The sequence below is a fragment of the Notolepis coatsorum genome, assembly GCF_963971535.1.
Source record: "Notolepis coatsorum genome assembly, chromosome: 12".
In the NCBI taxonomy this organism is placed as follows: domain Eukaryota; kingdom Metazoa; phylum Chordata; class Actinopteri; order Aulopiformes; family Paralepididae; genus Notolepis; species Notolepis coatsorum.
In genome coordinates, this window is record NC_140176.1 from 26,475,480 (window position 1) to 26,496,281 (window position 20,802).

General features: G+C 43.4%; 1 protein-coding gene across 2 annotated transcripts in view; it reads right to left on the minus strand.

The window, feature by feature from the left end:
* agla (amylo-alpha-1, 6-glucosidase, 4-alpha-glucanotransferase a) overlaps positions 1 to 19,934 on the minus strand; it is a 56,496-nt gene extending 36,562 nt beyond the window's left edge. For both annotated transcript variants that reach the window (XM_084326200.1, XM_084326201.1), the window contains exons 1-6: positions 19,679 to 19,934; positions 17,915 to 18,125; positions 16,782 to 16,951; positions 16,085 to 16,288; positions 5,516 to 5,697; positions 5,186 to 5,297 (exon numbers count right to left, since the gene is read on the minus strand). In XM_084326200.1, coding sequence (XP_084182326.1) covers positions 5,186 to 5,297; positions 5,516 to 5,697; positions 16,085 to 16,288; positions 16,782 to 16,951; positions 17,915 to 18,125; positions 19,679 to 19,763 — 964 coding nt within the window. In that variant the 5' untranslated portion in view covers positions 19,764 to 19,934. The remainder of the gene's footprint in view (positions 1 to 5,185; positions 5,298 to 5,515; positions 5,698 to 16,084; positions 16,289 to 16,781; positions 16,952 to 17,914; positions 18,126 to 19,678) is intronic.
* Between the last annotated feature and the right edge of the window lie 868 nt (positions 19,935 to 20,802).

Consider the following 20,802-nt stretch of genomic DNA (forward strand, 5'->3'; position numbering starts at 1 on the left):
AGAGAGATGACATGTGGGGTTGGGAGAGGTGACAGCACGTTGGCAGCACTTTTTGGCCCCGTTTCCACCTGGCATTAAGATCTGATCCGGCTGATGGGTTGGACAGCTCTAAGTACAGGTGGGAACGTAGCCAAGGCACATTGAGGACGCATGGAGATCCGGCCGCTCAGACCACATTCACAGGTGGCCACATAAATACAGTGTGTACGGAAATGCGCCCTGGAAGAAAATAAAAAGGGTTGTGCAGTCAACAGTGTCATGTCTTCTGGAGTTCTCAAATAGCACAAGCTGGCCTCATCTACCATGTCTGAATTCCTTGAAACACCCATAAAAGGCTGCCACTTTTAAAAAATGTAAATAAAAAAAAGTTATGTTGAACAAATCCAAAGTAAAATAGAGTTTTTCTGTTATCAGAATGTGAGCTAGCTAGCAGCACCCCTTCAGCAGCCCAGGCTATAAATATACACTGCTCACATGAAGAAGGTTGAAGTTGTGCCTCAATTGATCAGCTTTTGTAGACGGCTGTCATCGCTGGAGACACTCACTGGAGACACTCACTGGTCATGCATCTATTGCTTGGAAATACAATTTCTGATGATTCCTATGTTCTATCGCCTGAAGAGTGGTTTTGTTACCTGCACCGTGTTTCCTATATCTTACTAGCTTTCGAATCCTCTGGATAATGGAAAAGCTAAATTCATGCAGAATGCAGGCGAGGTGCAGGCTAATATCCACAATGAGAATATGGAAGGAGGATGAGTAGATAGCATATATATATATATATATATATATATATATATATATATATAGGCTGAGTGTGTACATAATTGGCACTTATTCATCCTTATTAATTTCAAACGTGAAGGTGATTAGAGAGAGAGAGAGAGAGAGAGAGAGAGAGAGAGAGAGAGATCTTATGATGAAAATGGCCAGCAGGTTAGTGTGGCGCCTCTCCATTTTCCCCTCCATTGTACATTGTAATGGCAACACTGCATGTGCTCTATTACATTATCTACATAGTCTTCATGTAGGCGTCGGCCTAAGGGTTTATTTGCATATTATTGAGCGGGGAAACAGGATCCAATCACAAGTGGTCACTCGAGAAGCATGTGGAGACACATTCCAAAGCCAAGTATGAACTGAGTATTCTGAGCTGTCCACTCGGATCACCCAGATCTAGTGATGCACGATATATCGGCCGATTTGGCCGTTTTTTTTACACATCGATATCGGTCCGATATCAAGATACGCAACGTCAGAAGGATATGCCCCTTCCTGACAAAAGAAGCCACCCAACTCCTCATCCAATCAACAGTCATCTCCCGCCTCGACTACTGCAACGCACTGCTAGCTGGCCTCCCGGTCACTGCCACCAAGCCTCTTCAACTCATTCAAAACGCAGCGGCCCGCCTGATATCAAACCTACCGAAGTCGGCCCATGTCACCCCACTTCTTAGGGACCTGCACTGGCTCCCCATTGCTGCACGTATCCGCTTCAAGGCCCTCGACCTAGCATACCGTGCAGCAAAGGGAACCGCTCCTGCCTACCTCCGGTCAATGGTCTCTAACTACACACCCTCAAGACCCCTACGCTCTGCATCTTCTGGCCGCCTCAGACCTACTCCTATCCAAGCTCCCGGAGGGTCATCAAAGAGAAGCCGCCTATTCTCAGTCCTTGCCCCACAATGGTGGAATGAACTACCCATCCCAGTTAGGACAGCCGAATCCCGTCCAATCTTTCGCCGTCGACTAAAGACTCACTTCTTCAACCATTATCTGAAATGATTAAAAAAATAAATAAAAAAAAAAAAAAAATCTAACCCTGACTAACCTTACTGTCTGCACTTGTCCTAATAAACTAACCTACACTGTAACACGCAACACTTGATGAACATTGTTACTCAGCTGATAGAGTTGTACCCTTCTTGCTGTCTTGTCGTACAGAACTTGTAAGTCGCTTTGGATAAAAGCGTCAGCTAAATGACTAAATGTAAATGTAAATGTAAAGATAGGGCCGATATGGGCAGATATAAAAAACAATATATATATAATAATAATAATCAAAATAAATGTATCAAATCTTTTTTTTTACATGTTTTGGCCTTAAATAGTTTCAAAATATCAGTCATTTCTGAAAATAAGTTACAAAAGTTAAAAAAATATGCATTTTGGAAAATAGCTCTTTATTTGATTATCATAAAAAAGTGTTTTCTATACAGAGATATCGACATCGGTAAATATCGGTATCGGCCAGAACAGCAATATTAATATCGGTTATCGGTATCGGCCACAATTTTCACATCGGTGCAGATCCAATCTTAATGCCAGCATTGCCAGGTGGAAACAGCCTGTTTGACAGGGGGGGGGGGGATACTGCTGGCACCGTGCTAAAACGCAGTGTGGAGATAGGTCTGGCAGTGTGAGACTAGCGTGCGCTGTGCAGTCCATTTGTTGATAATTGGCTAGTTCATCTTTGGATTTGGCGACCAAACCAACAGCTGAGAGATGAACAGATCCCAAAGCTAGTCATAGTCTTCCATCATGGGGGGAAATTCTAAAACCAATGAGACTCGAGCAGGAAACACTTTTTGCTTGACGAAAGTTGAGAAAACATCTTTGCAACATAAATACGCATTCAGCAACGAGTATTCTATTCAATTAGATTTTTTTTGTTTTTAGTTTTTAAATATGAATAATAGCCGATCTATATTTAATCAGCTTATAAACGTGTTTTGACATGTAATTAAATTAAATTTGTGTAAGTTGTGTGGTAAAATGTATTATGAAGGATGAGAATGTGAAATGGGCAGATTGTGTGCAGCACCCACTTTGGGAATCACTGTTATAGACTAGACTCAGAGCACTGACACAATTGACCTGGCAGGTGGAGCTGAAATGAGTGGAACTGACACTTCAACCATCTTCAACAGTCACGTCTCGTGTTTGGTTATTTTGTTTGTTTTAGCTCAACTTTTGTTTGATTAATTTGTTCATTTCCCCACTGATTTCGATTTCTTTCTAATGGCCTTTTTATTTTGGGTTTGTTTGGAGTGTGACAGATCTCCTCCCCCCTCCCATGGATATGTGAAGGATGGGAGATATTTCTGCCACAGGAGGAGTAGAGTCAATTAGTAGCTGATTAGTACTGATAGAATACACCTGCGCAGCATTAGTCACACACATCTCACATGCACACACTAGTTGATTAGTACTGATTATGGGTGTAAAGGTACACGTATCCGTACCGAACCGTTTCAGTACTGGACCTTAGGTTCAGTACGGCTGTGTACCGGACGAATACAGCAGTATGTTAACCACTAACGACCGCCCACCGGGGGCTGTTTTTTTCACAATCTAATATTATTATTTAACAAGTCGATTATTAATTTCAATATAGAATATTCGTTGACAGCCCTGCAAGTACAATTAGTTACTGCACACTACATCACCCCTGAGTGGAACTGCGAAACTGTCCCCCACTGTACCGAAAACCCGTACCAAACCGTGACTTCAAAACCGAGGTACGTACCGAACTGTGGTTTTTGTGTACCGTTACACCCCTAGTACTGATAGAATACACCTGCTCATAATTAGTTGACACACATGTCATGTGCACACACCCAGTCCCACAGACGACATAAAAGGGGACGTGCATTGCTATTCCTTGCACTATTTGGGCAACTTTACACAATTCCTGTGAGTCTATTGAACACATCTGTACGTTTTTATTTCAAAAAAATTCATTGTTTTATATTTCTAATCAAGTACTCAAAAGCCACATTTTTCTCCCTTTGGATTTCAGGCCGTGTTGGCCTGGCTCCGCCCATAAGCACTTTGAGTGACAGTCATCTACACAGTCTGCGACTGGCACAGAGAGAGACTGAGGGGGATATTAATTTCGCCGCGGGGGGCATAATCCCACCGGACAATGCATTGGTAACTTGTTTCAAATGACAATATATACCCCTGTGAATATTATTGTACGGATCGGAATATGGGCGTGCGCGTGGGAACATGCGCAAAGATATTACAGTGATATGCTGGTGCTCCAGACTGCGAGGGAGAGAGAGAGATAGAGAGGGGGAGAGAGAGAGACAGAGAGAGAGAGACACACGGAGGCACGGAGCACTTACACACAACCTGTGTGCTCGTGTGTGTGAGAGAAGACTGGTCCCTCTCTCTCTCTCTCTCTCTCTCTCCATCTCTCTCCCTCCCTCTCCCCCACCCGCCCGCTCCCTGCCTCGCAGTCAAAACCTGTTTGAGGAAGTGTCGGGTTGCACTATGTGCTACAACCATAGAGGGGGCGTTACTGCAAATCAGTGCTATATTCACGTCAGCAAAACTGTCAAATCATAACAGCTTAGTTGAGTGAGGGAGGATCTTGTGAACTCGAGACTAGACTGATGAGTCAATATGATAATTAACAACACAGACCACATTGATATAATCCCCAATTGCTAGGAAAACATGCAATTTATAATGCATGGGACCTTTAACACGAGGATAGAGAGGAGTAAATTGAGCGTTGTAGGAGTTGTGTTATAGAGAGAGAGAGAGAGAGAGAGAGAGAGAGATTGAGCATTCAGAGTTGTGACGGTGAGAGGTAGTGAGGTGAGGAGAAAGCGAGTAGGTGTTCTTTGTGTACTGGACCCTGGACTGGCTGAGATTCCCCCTTGTGTACTGACCCTGGACGGGACGACTACCCTGAGTATTAATTAAACAATCCCTTTTTCTGTCTGCGAGCCTGTTTTGTGTTTTTGACCATTGGACTGTCTATGACCATTCTCTTGCTTATCAAACTGGATTTATGCCTTAATTCAATAAATATTCCTATTGATTGATATTACTCTCGTGTGGACCTTTTGAATTTGTTTGTATTTGAACCGTGGCGAGTCTGGTCCCCACCAGATTCGTCACAAGAGGTTTTGATTTGGTTTGTGGCACAACAACGCACAGCCAAAATAGTCTAACGAACCTAACGCAACAACTCTCAAAAATCCATAAAAACCATTAGGACCACCCAAGCCTTGCATCGCTGATCATCAAAACTGCGAGTAACTACAGTAGCTAACCAAAACCGGCAGTGCATTGATCAGGCCGGGGCGTCTGTGGGCCGCTATTTGGAACCCGTTCCCATTCAGCTTAGAAGCCGCGACACATTCTAATGGACCCTGTGGCGTCTCACCTGACTGGACCAGCTTCCTGAACTGTTCCACTGATTTCTCCACGTTCACCTGCAGGAACTCCCACAGGTTGAGCTTGGGGTAAACCTCCTGACACAGCACTCCCCGCAGAGCCTGGGGGGCGCGCGCACACACACACACACACACACACACACACACACACACACACTTAATTAACAATGCTAACAAATGCAAATAACTTCTACTTCAAAATATCACAATGGTGCATTCATAGAAAATAAAAATAAATCAAAAGGTATGGTCTAAAATGACTTCCAGTCTTGTAAAACATCTGAGAGAGAGGCCTCTTATAATACGTGGAGAGTACTCACGTTGATGTGCTGCTCGTTGGCGATGAGCGCCGGCACGCCCTGCTTGACGTACTTCCCTTCAGCCATGTCACAGGTGAAGTGCCACAGGGCTCGGTCCAGGACCCAGGCGGGTCTCAGGTGGGGGGAGTTGACCAGGTTGTAACCGCACTCCGGATGGAGACGGATCCACTTGCTGTTGGACGCTGAGGAGTGGATGGAGAGATGGAGAGAGAGACAGAGAAGGAGTGGATGGAGAGATGGAGAGAGAGACAGAGAAGGAGTGTATGGAGAGATGGAGAGAGAGAGAGACAGAGAAGGAGTGGATGGAGAGATGGAGAGAAAGAGACAGAGAAGGAGTGGATGGAGAGAGAGAGAAAGAAACAGAGAAGGAGTGGATGGAGAGATGGAGAGAGAAAGAGACAGAGAAGGAGTGGATGGAGAGATGGAGAGAGACAGAGACAGAGAAGGAGTGGATGGAGAGATGGATAGAGAGAGACAGAGAAGGAGTGGATGGAGAGAGAGAGACGGAGAAGGAGTGGATGGAGAGATGGAGAGAGAAAGAGACAGAGAAGGAGTGGATGGAGAGAAAGAGACAGAGAAGGAGTGGATGGAGAGATGGATAGATGGAGAGAGAGAGACAGAGAAGGAGTGGATGGAGAGAGACGGAGAAGGAGTGGATGGAGAGATGGAGAGAGACAGAGACAGAAGGAGTGGATGGAGAGATGGAGAGAAAGAGACAGAAGGAGTGGATGGAGAGAGATAGAGACAGAGAAGGAGTGGGTGGAGAGATGGAGAGAGAAAGAGACAGAGAAGGAGTGGATGGAGAGATGGAGATAGAAAGAGATAGAAGGAGTGGATGGAGAGATGGAGAGAGACAGAGACAGAGAAGGAGTGGATGGAGAGATGGAGAGAGAAAGAGACGGAGAAGGCCCCAATGAATTTACTGGAATATGTGCAGCTTGATTATAACTGATAACCAACCTTCAACTAGAGAAGAAAGGAGAAGAGAAGAGAAGTTTACCCAAACTTGAATGTACTGTAGATGGGTATATTAAATCACTGTTTCCAGGTTGCATGTGTTTCTACAGGTGGTTCATGAGATTAAAAAAATATATATATTTAATGTATTAATCATTTAGAAAACTCGATATCCCTGTTTGACACACATACATGTAGTCATTCACCAGAGGGGTCAGAGCACAGGGTCAGCCATTTGTGGAGCGGGTAGGGGTTCAGTGTCTTTCTGACATAGACGACACATTTGCTGCTTCCGAATTCCTTGTATGTACATCATAGTACATACTGTTCAGTACATGAAGTGCAGTATATGCAACATACAACATACTGTTCAGTACATGAAGTGCAGTATATGCAACATACAACATACTGTTCAGTACATGAAGTGCAGTATATGCAACATACAACATACTGTTCAGTACATGAAGTGCAGTATGTACATCATACTACATACTGTTCAGTACATGAAGTGCAGTATATGCAACATACAACATACTGTTCAGTACATGAAGTGCAGTATATGCAACATACAACATACTCTACTTGGAGGACCAGCACACCCAGGTGGAAGTGGTAGAAGAAAAAATCACAGCTGCTTTTACTTGCTAGCTAGGCAAGTCAGTTTAGCCCAAAAATACACAAATGACGCTTCAGTGGCCAGTATGTTGTAGATTTATATGTTTATTTGGAAAACCTCTGCTGACCTGGAACAAAAAAATGGCACAGGAACTGACCTGGCGCAAAGAACTGTGGGATTGAAACGATCGTGTGGCAACTATCGGTTAATACAGTACCTATGTGTGTTTTTTTTTGTGTGCAAAACTGACCGCAAGTAGAAACATGTGTTCTTCTTCTGCTATTACGAACGACCACTTCCGCCTCTGAGTATGTTGTGTGTACTATGTCACACATACTGCACTCCATGTACTGAAAGGTAAGTGCCAACAGTATGTAGTATGATGTACATACATGTAGTACATAATACAAGGAATTCGGAAGCCGGTGCAGTGTTCCAAGTAGAAGAAGAATCTTTGGTACACCGGGGACTCGTACACAGTCACACATGCATTTGCAAACACACACACACACATCCATTTATAGCTGTGCACGGGGATCTCCTTTAAGCTGCAGCTCATGTTTCACATGTGGAACGTGTGACAGTGTGACCTTCTGCGCACACACACACACACACACAGAGGAATGTCTCTTCATACTACCACCTCGATGGGACCAATGACTTGACTTCTGTCCAGGTACATGGGGCTAAGTCGAATTATTCACTGGCGAGATGATTGGTAAAATACACCAACAAGGAAGCCATCATAGAAGTGCCTTGTCATGGGGCGGCTACGTGGCGTAGTGGGCAAGGCGCTCGCCACGGAATGCTGGAGACGCTGGGCTCGTCAGTTCGAGCCCAGCGCTCCACATTTGCTTTCAGTTTAGCTGGTCGTCCGTACTAATACACATTGGCCGTATTAGGGGGTGGGAAACTGATGGGTGGGGATCGGGCGTTGTGGACAGCGACTCCTACAGGTCGGTTGGTGCGCCTGCGCAGTAGAATCAGGAAGTGTCGGGGGCAGCGTGAGCCTCCCACGCGTTACTCCTCGACACTGAGAGATCGAGCTGCGCAGGTGAAAAGATGCGACTGCTGTTACCTCAAGTACCGGAGGGGACTTGTGCTATGTATGACTTAGTCCACATTGCAGCCGGCTTGTGGGAGGCAAGAAACAGCGTCCGTGACAGGGGAGGGTTGAATTGGATGATACGAAATTGGGATGGGAGAAAAAAATATAGAAAAATGGGAGAAAAAGTGGATAAAAAATAAAATATAAAAAAAGATAAAAAAATAATAAAAGATAAAAAAAAAAAAAAAAAAAAGTGCCTTGTCATTCTCTTCAGAGGTCAGTGGTCACTGTTGCCAATCACCACAGACTGTTGACATTCTTATGAAGTGGAACTGAATAACGACAAAACCCGTGTCTCTCAAATTGCCAAACCCCAGTTCTTCTGCATTCGGATGAAAAGATTGCAAAGTTTTGTTAAAAAAAAATGTCCAAACAGTTCCTCTCTGGGTTGAAGCAACACACTGTGGTTGTTAATCAAATATGTCTACAAAGGATGCATGTGTAATAATGTATAAAACTGTGGGAAGATGCCTTTCAAACATAAAATGGATACAAATTCATAGACCGTGTAGCCCCACAATAGTTACTGCAGATTCATTTGTTTTACATACAGTAAAGAAAGAAATTACACTAAAAAAAGGCAACCTTTGCTATTTTGTTAAACTGAGTTTGAAGGGGTTTGGTCTCCTATTACGATGAATTGAAAATGGGGGACCCTGATGTAAACAAGACGAAAGTCTTTCTCTGGTCTGCATCCCCTTAACAATTGTATGTATTGAGCTGTACTGTACTGTACCCATTCTGCAATCTGTTAAAGTTTTTCAATCAATCAATCAATCAAAACTCCAGTAGAAGGTGTTTGATTTTCCACTGCCTGTGACAGGAAGGGACAATACAGAGGCATCTGCCATTTTGAATTGCTCAGGCTATATGGTAACCTCCTCATCTCCGATTGGCTGTGTACATTAGTCTCAGCATTTCATCCCAGTATAGAATAGCAGGGCCGCTATCTTTAGCACGTGGGCAGTGTTAGCATACTGAGTCAAATGTAAAGGACCTCGGAGTCAAGCAACCGCAGCAATAGTTCAGATTGATTCTCTGGTATAATAACACACATCCTCTGGTAGACGTGCACATCTCTCCTGTAGAGTTACAATACTCCAATGTCATCACTGGTGGCATCTCGTCAGGTACGTAGAGAGGTGGGTCTCAATGTGGCGTCCAGGCGGTCCCCAGGTAAATGACTAAACTTCACTAATATTTAATATGCCACACGTTAGCCACAACGAAAGAACAAATAAGAACGACTACTGCGATCATAGTGTAAGAAATCAATGGTTTTCCTTTTTGGTTATAACAACCTATAGATATTAGTTTATACTTGTTAAACTATAAACACTGAGGAGACAGCTCCTATGTACGTGTGTGTTTCAAGTTAGACTGTGGAAGTCACAGACAGGGCCTGTTAGATAAGACACTGGACAAGGTCATTATCCACAGAGGCGATGTGGCAGTCTGGTCATCACTTAGAAGAGGTGGGGGCAGGGTAGAGAGAGAGAGAGAGAGAGAGAGAGAGAGAGAGAGCCGTTGCTAGGGAAATACACTTTATAGCTCCGGGTTGAGTCAGACTAGCATACGAGCAGACGAGTGTTGACAGCGAGACAGGAGTGGAGCTCCCAGCTCTCGGACGAGGGTTGGGAGAGGGGGAAGGGAAACCCCAACCACGAGGACAAGCTAGCTTCGACTAATAGGACAGATAGCCAGCTCCGGCTAACAGGACAGGCTTCGGCCACGGAGCTAGCCCGCAACCATCAAGAGAGATTATTAGAATTATTCATTTAGTTTCTTCACCTTTCAAAGACTTTCAATTTGTTCCATCTTGTACGAGTCTTGTGTTTATGAAATAAACATAACCATCAAGGAAAAATACCACGTTTCCAGTGTTGATTCTTCTGATTACGGATGTACCAACGGGGTGATACAGCGTGTGACAGCCAGTAAGATAACCATCAACAGATAACAAACAACGCAGACTTCACGGAAGGTCAGATCGAAGAGTTGATTAGAGGCTGAAGACCACCGAATCTAACAATAGGTTTCCCAAATCCTCCGGTATCTAGACAGTTGTGGAATATTGGACTAAATCGCATCTAGAAACCAATATTCTCGGTTGAGATCTTATCCAACGAGGGTCCCTGACCCATTACATGTCGATTTTGGAGAAAGAAAAGAGAACCAAAAGGTTGAGAAAAGGTTTCAGAACCAATGCTGCCTACAGTCAAGGCACACCTACCAGTACAGTATGTTCCCTCCCTGTAGACATTATTATGCCAGGATCAGACTACGCAATATTTTAGTCTTTCACCATGTCAGATTAGGTAATAGCATCATAAAATGTTGCTGTGTCTTGGCCCGGAGACGGTGCACCACACTACATGTTTGTCCACGAGTAGATGGGCGCATGAAGTTCACCAGGGAACGGGGAGGAGGAGTTGGACTTTCTCATTTTGAGAAAGTCAAAGACTATAACACGTCGCAGGAATTGGCCCGCCTCGACCTAGTGATCTACCGCCCCTTTAACGGATCACAACTATTTGCACAAATTCATCCAAACTAGTGCAATATCATACATCAATGTAAACAACAAACTGTACTCATGTAAGCTGGTGGAAAAGGGCAGGTGAGGGAGTGTGTGTGTGTGACTGTGTGTGTATGTATTTATGTATGTGTGTACCGGTATGTGTATGTGTGTGTGTGTGTGTGTGTGTGTGTGTGTGTGTGTGTGTGTGTGTGTGTGTATGTGTATGCGTGTGTGTACGTGTGCTCATGAGGGAGAGGTGGGTGTAGGTAGGCAGGTCTGTGTGTAACAAGCAGGTTAATGAAAAATTATGCACAAGGACACGTGGTAATTTCCCCACCCACGAGGTGAAGCCATAGCTTCAGGTCTCTCGGTAACTCTACTCTCTCACCCGACTGGTGCCAGCATGTCGGTTAGCTTAAACACTTTGTGGGTAGGTTATCTCAAATTAGACCCATCTCCACACTGCGTCTTTAGGCCAAACTGCTTTGCTAGCTCAGTCTTAATGAAACATTAAGATATTCACTCAACAGAATAGTTTTGCCTTCAGATAGGTCTTGCTGTAGCAGTAGAAGTTCACTGTTGACATTTATTGTAATGTTGTGACAGTGCAACATTTCCCTGAAGGTCAAATGATATTGAGAAGCTTTTATTAATTGTTATTTTAAAGTAATTGTTGTGTTACTCAATGATGCCATTGTAGGGCTAAAATATTCAAAGACTTTTACATATATTGACAAATATTGACGTTTATAGCCCCTACCAGCCAATCAGAACAAAATATTCACCCAGATCATCAATATTTAAGAAATACAATGGATATGGGAAGGGCATTGTGATGGTGGTTTATTATTTGTCTATCCATCTATACTGGAAAAAGAATTCTGGAGAATTCCGGAAGAATATGCATTTTGAAACTTTTTACACCAGAAGCCGACTAGCCAGCTTGATCATAGAGTCACTTTCACAAAGTTAGTGGAATATGGTGCTTGACTTATCCTAAGTGGTTGAAATGTCCTTCAGAAGATCAAAAAATACTATGCTTAAGTAAAGTACTAAGCCTAAAAACAATTACAGGAGAAGAAAGAAAGTGCTGGCACCATTCTAGCAGCTAGTCCATCACCACAAAAGATCAAAGTCGGATCACTAATCAGCTGATGACTCGTGCTAAAATTAAACCTAATAATGTCATAGACGGTCCACTCCATTTCAAAGCACCATTACAATCCCATGTCCACAAAATGTCAGGTGTCCCAGTGTAATGTGGCAGACCGGGTGGCGCCATGAGAAGCATTCACCAACCTCCCCCCTGATGAGGGTGTGGACAAGTGCACCACTACTTTAAACACTGACCCCTCGTGCCCTTTGAAGACATACTGTAAGAGCACACAGACAGAACGCCTCTCTTTCAGCAAGTCCCGTGTTGTAGGCCAACCACTTTTCAGAGACAGGATGTGTTTTCTGAAGGGTTAGATGATTCAAATTACACCCGTTACAGTTCAATAAATGAACGAATCAAATGCAGATTAATCTATTAGCTGTTAAAAATAAATGCTCACGTTTAAATGTGAGATTCCATTGCAAATGAACCCAAACGTGGTGTAAACAACCCGCCAAAACTCTTTCTGCGCCATACCAGAGTATAGTCGGGTTTTGCCGCCAGCGGTTGAGCGCCAAAACCTGAGTATACTCGGGTTTTGATCCTTTGATATTTTTCCTTTGATCCCCATTCTATACACTCGGCCGGAGCTCCCTGGGCCTCCCTGGCTCATCTGCCTACGTTACAATTGCAATACCGATCGAATCCTGCCAGGTGGCAGTATCGCCTACCTTTTGAACTGGAATAGTTTGGTGTGGAGACACACTTACCTTTTTTTTTTTTTTTTTCAAGGACTCCTCCCCTCAGAGTACAGAGCAACAAGATTTTACACAGACACGGTGGGATACATATAGAAACTGCGTCGAACGGTGACTTAACTTGCCAGGCGAGAATCGTACCATTCCGGGGACATACAAACATTGTTTAGAGATCGAGTTCGCCAATGTTCCTGGAGATGCTGGTTTTCACGCTACTTGCTATAGGCGTTTTATCGACAAAAAGCGCTTGGATACAGCTGAGACACGGGTCACAACGTGTTCTGCAGCTCAAGATGTGGATGTAGGGTCTGAGCTGTGTGAAAATCCTCTGAAAAAACTTCGATCCAGGACAAGCCTACCACCTTTGCCGGCCCTGTACTTCCAGTCTTGTACATCATTTTTTTTACAGTTCTTTTTAGACATTACAGTAGACACTACAAACGTGACATACATACACGTATAAACAAAACAGAAAAAAATTTATTATAAAAAAAACTGAACAGGACACATAGAAAATAATAATAATAATAAAAAAAAATAATAAAAAAAAAATAAAAAAAAGTCAAATAAAAAGTTCTCAGAGCACTTCATGTTACAGAGTCGTTCCTATACAGTGTCCTTGTTTCAGGAGGTGAGATATGTAGTCAACCGTTCCACATAAGAGATAAAGGGTTGCCACACCATATCAAATTTTCCACTTGTTCCCTGCAGAGTATATTTTATCTTTTCAACTTTTAGATGGTACATTACATCGCAAATCCACCTGCCAAATGAGGGAGGATGTTCGTTTTTCCAGTTCATAAGAATGAGACGTCTTGCTAAAAGGGAGGAATAAGCAATACAGATCAGTTGTGCTTTTGGTAGATGTAAATCCTCGGAAAGAACACCAAAAAAACAGGAAATGACATGGTTCCAGTACCCGACCTGCCAGGTCTGAGTAGAGCTTAAAAAAAAAGTCTTGTACATAATTTGCAAGAAAATGGACAAGTATGTGACTGTGAAAGGCAAACGCAAGAGGGACCATCTATCACTGGCAGAAACCTTGTCTGCAGGTATGAAAAATAAGCCTAGCTACACTAATATGAAAAATACACGATTTGATGCTGTGCTGAGAGACAGTTTAGCTGTGTAGAATACGTACCTGGCTTGCTAATAAACTATCATTACACCTGGGTAAAATGGAATCCATTCTCTTTGGATCAAATAGCAAACTCAGCAAGGACAACGGCTTCTCTGTTACAGTGGGTGACAATATTGTCACAAGGAACCCTACCTGGGTTCCATCCTAGAGGCAAATCTTTCCTGTGACAAAATGGCAACAGGAAAGAATGGCCTTTAAGTCCTTCACGTGAATATGGGGGGGGGGGGTCATCAGAGACGGGAGGGCTTTCCGCCGACATTCCAATCCGTCCCAACATGACAGAGTGTACCCTTTCAGGAGCGCAGTGTTCCCTTTCTCTCTCTGTGACTTTCACGCTGTAGGAGGGCCTAGAGAGCCAGAGATCAAACTGCAGACAGTGATGCAACCTCCGCAGCTGCAGCTGAAACGCCGGTCTGCCATCAAAAGGGCAAAAGTGGACCGTCAAAAGGGCAAAAGTGGAAGATTTATTTTCACAGCAGCATGGTGCATAGCGCTCCCATTCCCATCTCTTCTATGCCGGTGTTCCGTTAGTCACTAAGCAGTGCTTCATGATTGGAATGCTTTATTATCCGGCTGCTAGGCTACGACGACAGTGGTGTATAATTAATCTTAGAAGGAACACGCCAACATTATGGGAAATGCACTTACCGTCTTCTCCAGAGTCAAGACAAGAAGATGGATACCGTGCATTCAGTAGAAAGTTATCCGGCTGCAAACTAGCCTAGCACAAATGAATGGAAGTGGATACGGACCACTAGCCTAGCTTAATACTCTGGGAGAGGTGTTTTTGGCCACTTCCATTAATTTGTGCTAAGCTAGGCTATAGCTTACAGCCGGATAGCTTTCTACTGAACACACAGACAGGAAATTGGAATCCATCTTCTTGTCTGACTCTGGAAAAGACGGCAAGCGCAAAGTCCCGCTGAATACGAGTGTTGGTGTGAACGCCTACAACACGGATGGAACATAAAGAAGATGATGTGGCTGATGTGACAAAACAACCAAAAATAAAACGATCTCACAGTCAGTCACAGTGAAACTGATTCTATCGGCAGCCAGGCGAGCGCGCTGAAATTCTAATGGCATTAATTAGGGGTGGGAATCTTTCTAGACAACTAGTCTGTTACAAATTCTAACCGTTCTGTTACAAAGTTTGTATATTGTGTGTTTTTTTTATTAGCTTGTCTGATCTTGGCAACCTGTGGGATTTAGAGAGCCAACCATTTCTAGTTCGGTGGTCACGAGAAAGACTTTTGAGAACTGAGAAGAATATTTGGAAATTGTGAATATAAAAAGAAATGTCCAACCTGTAGTTTAAATAAACGATGATGGAGTCATTTACATTTACATTTTGTCATTTAGCTGAAGCTTCCATCCAAAGCGACTTACACGTTTTGTACAACAAATCAGCAGGAAGGGTACAACTCTATCAGCTGAGTAACAATGTTCATCAAAGTGTTGAGTGCTACAGTGTAGGTTAGTATTAGGACAAGTGCATGACAGTAAGGTTAGTTAGAGTTAGATTATTATTATGATAATTTTTTCTCATTTCAGATATTGATTGAAGAAGTGTGTCTTTAGTCGACAGCGAAAGATTGCACGGTGTTTCGGCTGTCCCAACTGTGGTGGGAAGTTCGTTCCACCATTGTGGGGCAAGGACCGAGAATAGGCGGCTTCTCTTTGAGTCATAAAATGCGAGGGGCGATTTCAATAGAAATATCAGAAGAACGAAAATGGAAAAGTAAGGAAAATGGAAAAGTCATTCTAAGCTGCTATCATGTAGCGCTGTGCTGGTCAATTCTAATTGATATCTTATCATTTGGACCACGGATGAGCTAGAAAGGCAATATGCTATTTGGCTATCATCTGTCCTCATTGAAATCCTGGCTACTAGTTGCACTAGCCTGGTCCAACCTCTCTGCACCAATCTAACCTAACTAATCTCTACTAGCCTATAGTGTCTACTACAGTATATGTTGTCATCAGGTCCAGACCCTTGTGCCTTTGATGAAGAGTGTGTGAGGTTGTATGATAAGGTACTTCTGGTGCCAAGCTACTCTTAACCAGTGTGGTTGTGTGATAGGGTATTTCTGGTTCCAAGCTGCTACTAACCTGTGTAGCTGTAGACCACCAAGCTACTACTAACCAGTGTGGTTGTAGAGATAAGATAGCAGACTACAGAGAGTGGCCCGTTCAGCCGAACGCACAATTGGAGGGGGGCTTCCCACTCTCCAGAACATTTACAACAAGCGGTGCATGGGTAAGGCTAAGATAATTATCAAAGACTCCAGCCACCAGTCAAGCTACTACTAACCTGTGTGGTTGTAGAGCAGGTAGTGTGATAAGGTACTTGGTGCCAAGCTACTACTAACCAGTGTGGTTGTAGACCACGTCCGTGATGCACACCATGTTCCAGTCTTTCTTCAGCTTCTCCACCAGGTTCCCTACATCCATCCAGGTGTAGTGTTTGCCCTCAGGGGAGAAGTCTGGGTTTAACTCCAGCTGGTCGGCCAGAGAGTAGCAGGAGCGAGACAGACCCAGCTTCTGCAGTGGCGTGAAGTGGATCATGTTGTAGCCTAAACGGATCAAGATCCATGGAGAAGGGCAATTATGAATCAAAGCTAAAATGACTGATATGTATTTACAGAATATATGGCTGATGTCTGATGAAATCCTATTATATCTCCACAAAGTCAACTTTAGCCTTTACAGGTCGACACCCAGTGCATTTTTTGCAATTACCCATTCAGGTTTGATAGATTATTTCCAAGTATTTATTTATCTATTTTACAAATTGATCAGAAAAAGTTTGTACAGAAATGCTTTGATATTTCGATGCCAATTTCTTTGGACTGTCATAACTGTGAAGTCAACATACACAAAGTAGTTGGCGGGTCATTCCTTTTGCACATATTGTGCAATGGTTCAATGGCCACGAGTGCAACTTTTCTAAATGCTTTCAATCACTAGGAGCCAGGAAGCCTAAATACATACGGACTAACTAGCCTAGCTGTTGGTCCATATCCATGTCCTTGTTTAAACTCCCTTTTCCCATGCCGCCACTCTCACCGGTCTCCTTGGCGACCCTGAGTCGGTCGGGCCATTCGTCCAGCGGGCCCAGGCACTTGGCCAGGTAGGTCTGGATGGCGATGCAGTCCAGGGGGAGGGCGTGGTTGTCGGCCCCCACTCGCAGCACCGGGTCCACCACGATGTAGCCACTGCCAACTTTCTCCTCGGTCCTGTGACATGAGAGGGCATAGCAACAACGACACTGGATATCTCTTCTCACACGTGAGAAACGTATTGCACGCAGACACATCAGTGTTTACACTAGACTTCCTGGAGCAATGGTGATTGGACCTCATTTTGGTTTGGGTTACAGGTGTGATTCTAGTACACGTTGTCGTGATAACACTGGTCTTATTTCAATACTTTATTACGATAAATAATTACTCATTCTATACACAAGGACTAGCCTGTACCCTTTCTGTGTCTGGATATTGCAATTGTGATATCAATTCATGTAGTATTACTGTGTAACAAGTATAATATTAAGTTTGGAAGCTACATTTCGCTGACATGTAGTTTAACCAGCTTTCGGCAGTAGCAGTATACAGAGAGAATACATTTACCTGCAGTAACAGTATACTGAGAGAATACATTAATGTGCAGTAGCAGTATACTGAGATAATACATTTACCTGTAGTAGCAGTATACTGAGAGAATACATTTACCTGCAGTAACAGTATACTGAGATAATACATTTACCTGTAGTAGCAGTATACTGAGAGAATACATGTACCTGCAGTAGGAGTATACTGAGAGAATACATTTACCTGTAGTAGCAGTATACTGAGAGAATACATTTACCTGTAGTAGCAGTATACTGAGAGAATACATTTACCTGTAGTAGCAGTATACTGGGAGAATACATTTACCTGTAGTAGCAGTATACTGAGAGAATACATTTACCTGTAGTAGCACTATACTGAGAGAATACATTTAACTTATTCTCAATTTCACTTTCTCTCAGTTATTACAATTTCTTTTTTTAAAGTCCATATTGTAGTCGTTGCGATATAGATATGGTATTCTTTAATATTACGATAATATGACTTATATAATTGTTTTGCCCTAACACATGTACATATGGTCATGCACACGCACACACACACAGACAGACTTCTAGCTACAGTACATACCCACTACTAAAGTAGTACTTGTAGGAGCCAGCCACCTGCAGGTTAACTTTACAGTACTTGTCACTGTCATCCTCCTTGCCGGTCGGGTTGGCCCAGGGCAGGACCTGGAACTTCAGCCGGTCAAACTTCTCCCCCTCGATGGGGTAGTTGGTGTGGACGCGCACCTGCTTCCCTTGCAGTGTGGGGCCCAGGCGGAACTGGAGCTCAAAGCCTGATGGGAAACGGGACTATTGTGTAACGAACTGTGGCACAGCGGAGACTTGATGTATGAGGCAATGGTTGCTTTATATTCATTTGGTGGGCAACCACAATTCCCCACAAGAGCTATAGAAGAAATGGACAAATAATGTACAACGGTGTTTCTCAATCCGTTTCATGTCAAGGACCCTGCATTGATATGTAATTGACATGGGACCCCCATTTGATAAGATCTTCTCCCCTGAGGAACCCCCACCTGACTAGGTTTTTTTTTGACGATTGGGATTATTAAAGTATTTCTATTCTATTCTATAATAGCTTAAGTCACTTTTTGAGGAAAATTATGTTTTTGCCTAAGTCGTCTCTTCATGATGCTGCCACCTCTGGTAAAATGGCCTATTTCCTAAATCGAAAAGATCATGCTGTTCCTACACAGTTGTGAAATGATTAATAGATATCATATATTCTATATTCGGTTCAGTTAATTTTGTTTTTCAGGGGTCATAGCAGCACAGGGGAGGGGGATGGGAGGTACAGGCAGGGTCATAGAACATACATGTATATATTATCAACAGATGACAATAAAAGAATAAGAATAATTGTCTATACTGCAGGTGGGGAGATAACAGAGGAGATGGCAGAATAGTAATTGTATACACACTTTGACTGTGCTAACTTCTAGTGAAGAATATATTATATTATTGAAATTAATTAATTCATTAGTATTCCCCATTTAGCTGGGGACCCCCTGGAAACCCCATCCAGGATCGCTGGGGTCACCGGACCCCACCTTGAGAACCACTGTACATTGTACATTATGTACATCATTCAAACATAATTTAACCTGCAATGTAACCAATACTGGGGCCAAAACATGGAAAGACATCAACCGCAAACCACAATTACTACCAGCCACCGTGTACTACACGGTACTACAAAGAACGATTGGATTAAACACTATGTACTCTGATCATCTGTACAGTGTGTACACAGACTGGGGGTGGGTGGGCGTGTCAAAAGCATTGCTGTGTGAGTGGGTGTGTCCATCGATTGAGTGGTTCAGTGTATCCCCTAATAATATCAAGGCAATGTCACAAATATTATCCACGTATTCCTGATATCAATATAGGCTATACTGTAATCCAAGTCCTTAAGTGAGAACATGTGCCTCATATTCAAGTAATGACATGCCATTAGCAAACAGACACGGGCATATGGGCATCTAAAAATAGCAACGAATATTTAACCCAAATATTCTGCAACATCATTGGTCAAGTTCCGTGTACAACAGTAAGTCAGTGTGTGCATACACTAAAAATGAGCTTCACTTGTATTATGCAAAACGCTGTCATTGGTGTTTATTCTAAGTTCAAAAAAACAAATAATAATACCACAATGTCATCTCTCTTGGTAGAACAACAACAACATTCGTATCGTTGTGTATGGATACATATCGTCAAAATGCATGCAACCAAGTACTGGATGCGATGTACAGTATTGCTAAAAAGAATCGTTGCAAGGAGAGAAATGCCCGTTGCAGGCTGTAGTAGTGTGAGAGAGCCATACCTTGCTCTAGGCGGAACAGGGTTCTCTCCAGCTTCTCCATGTCACCGAGCAGCAGCACCCGGGTCTGTCTGGTGGCCTGAACCATTTTGGCGTTCCTTTTTTAGGTTGCCCACTTGCCCTTCACGAAGCCGGACCGTCTCGATTACTCCAGTGAGAGGGGAGAGAAGCGTCATGGGATCATGAACTCCACAGCAGAATACCAGACCCCGTCCGTCCCCCACCGCGTCGTAAGCGCACTGTCTGTCAAGTGGCTGCGGCAGTGAGTAGGGTATATCTGCAGAGCGGCAGTAGTGTATACGTGCATATGTGCTCGGTTTCCATGAAGTTTCGCAACAGTATTTGCATTCGAGAGACAGCCCTCTCTCTCACACACTTCGCTACCCGTCTGCTCTGTGGGCTAGAGAGGCGATGGACCTGGCGGTGAGCCTGTGACTGTAATGTCTCATTACCGGTACGCGAATCAGTTATTTTCAATGGCGGCTTTTACGGCATTTTATTTATTTATTTATTTATTTGTGTATTACGACTTGTCCGAACTGGCACCGACTTCCTGCAACACGGTCTTCTTGACATGCGCAGTCTGAGTAATTATCCATTTGTATCCATAATATCCATATACATTGGTCAGTGATTACGTCTCCCTCCTGCCATTCATCCACCGTGCTGCTGTATAATCAAACATACACACGAGATGACGTATGGCAGGTTATCCGAATAATGTCATTCTGAACTAGAGGCAAATCTTTCCTGTGACAAAATGGCATCCAATGTAATAAAAAAAAAGTCAACCAACGGCAACGAACTAGATTCTTGTACCGGATCTCCTCTCTGGTAAACAAGAATACCCTGAAGACTCTGGCAGGAGCACTCATTCAAGGGTACTACGACTATGCGTGCACGTCATGGTACCAAAGCACCTCAAAGGCGCTTAAAACAAAATTACAAACATCACAAAACAAACTGGTCAGACTACTACTTGACCTTACCCCCAGAACCCACCTCACCCCTGCCCACTTTGACAACCTAGGATGGCTTAGAGTAGACGACAGAGTACAGCAACTTGCAATGGGCCTGGTCTACAAGATACACTATAGGCTACGACTAAGTACCATGATGTACATGTC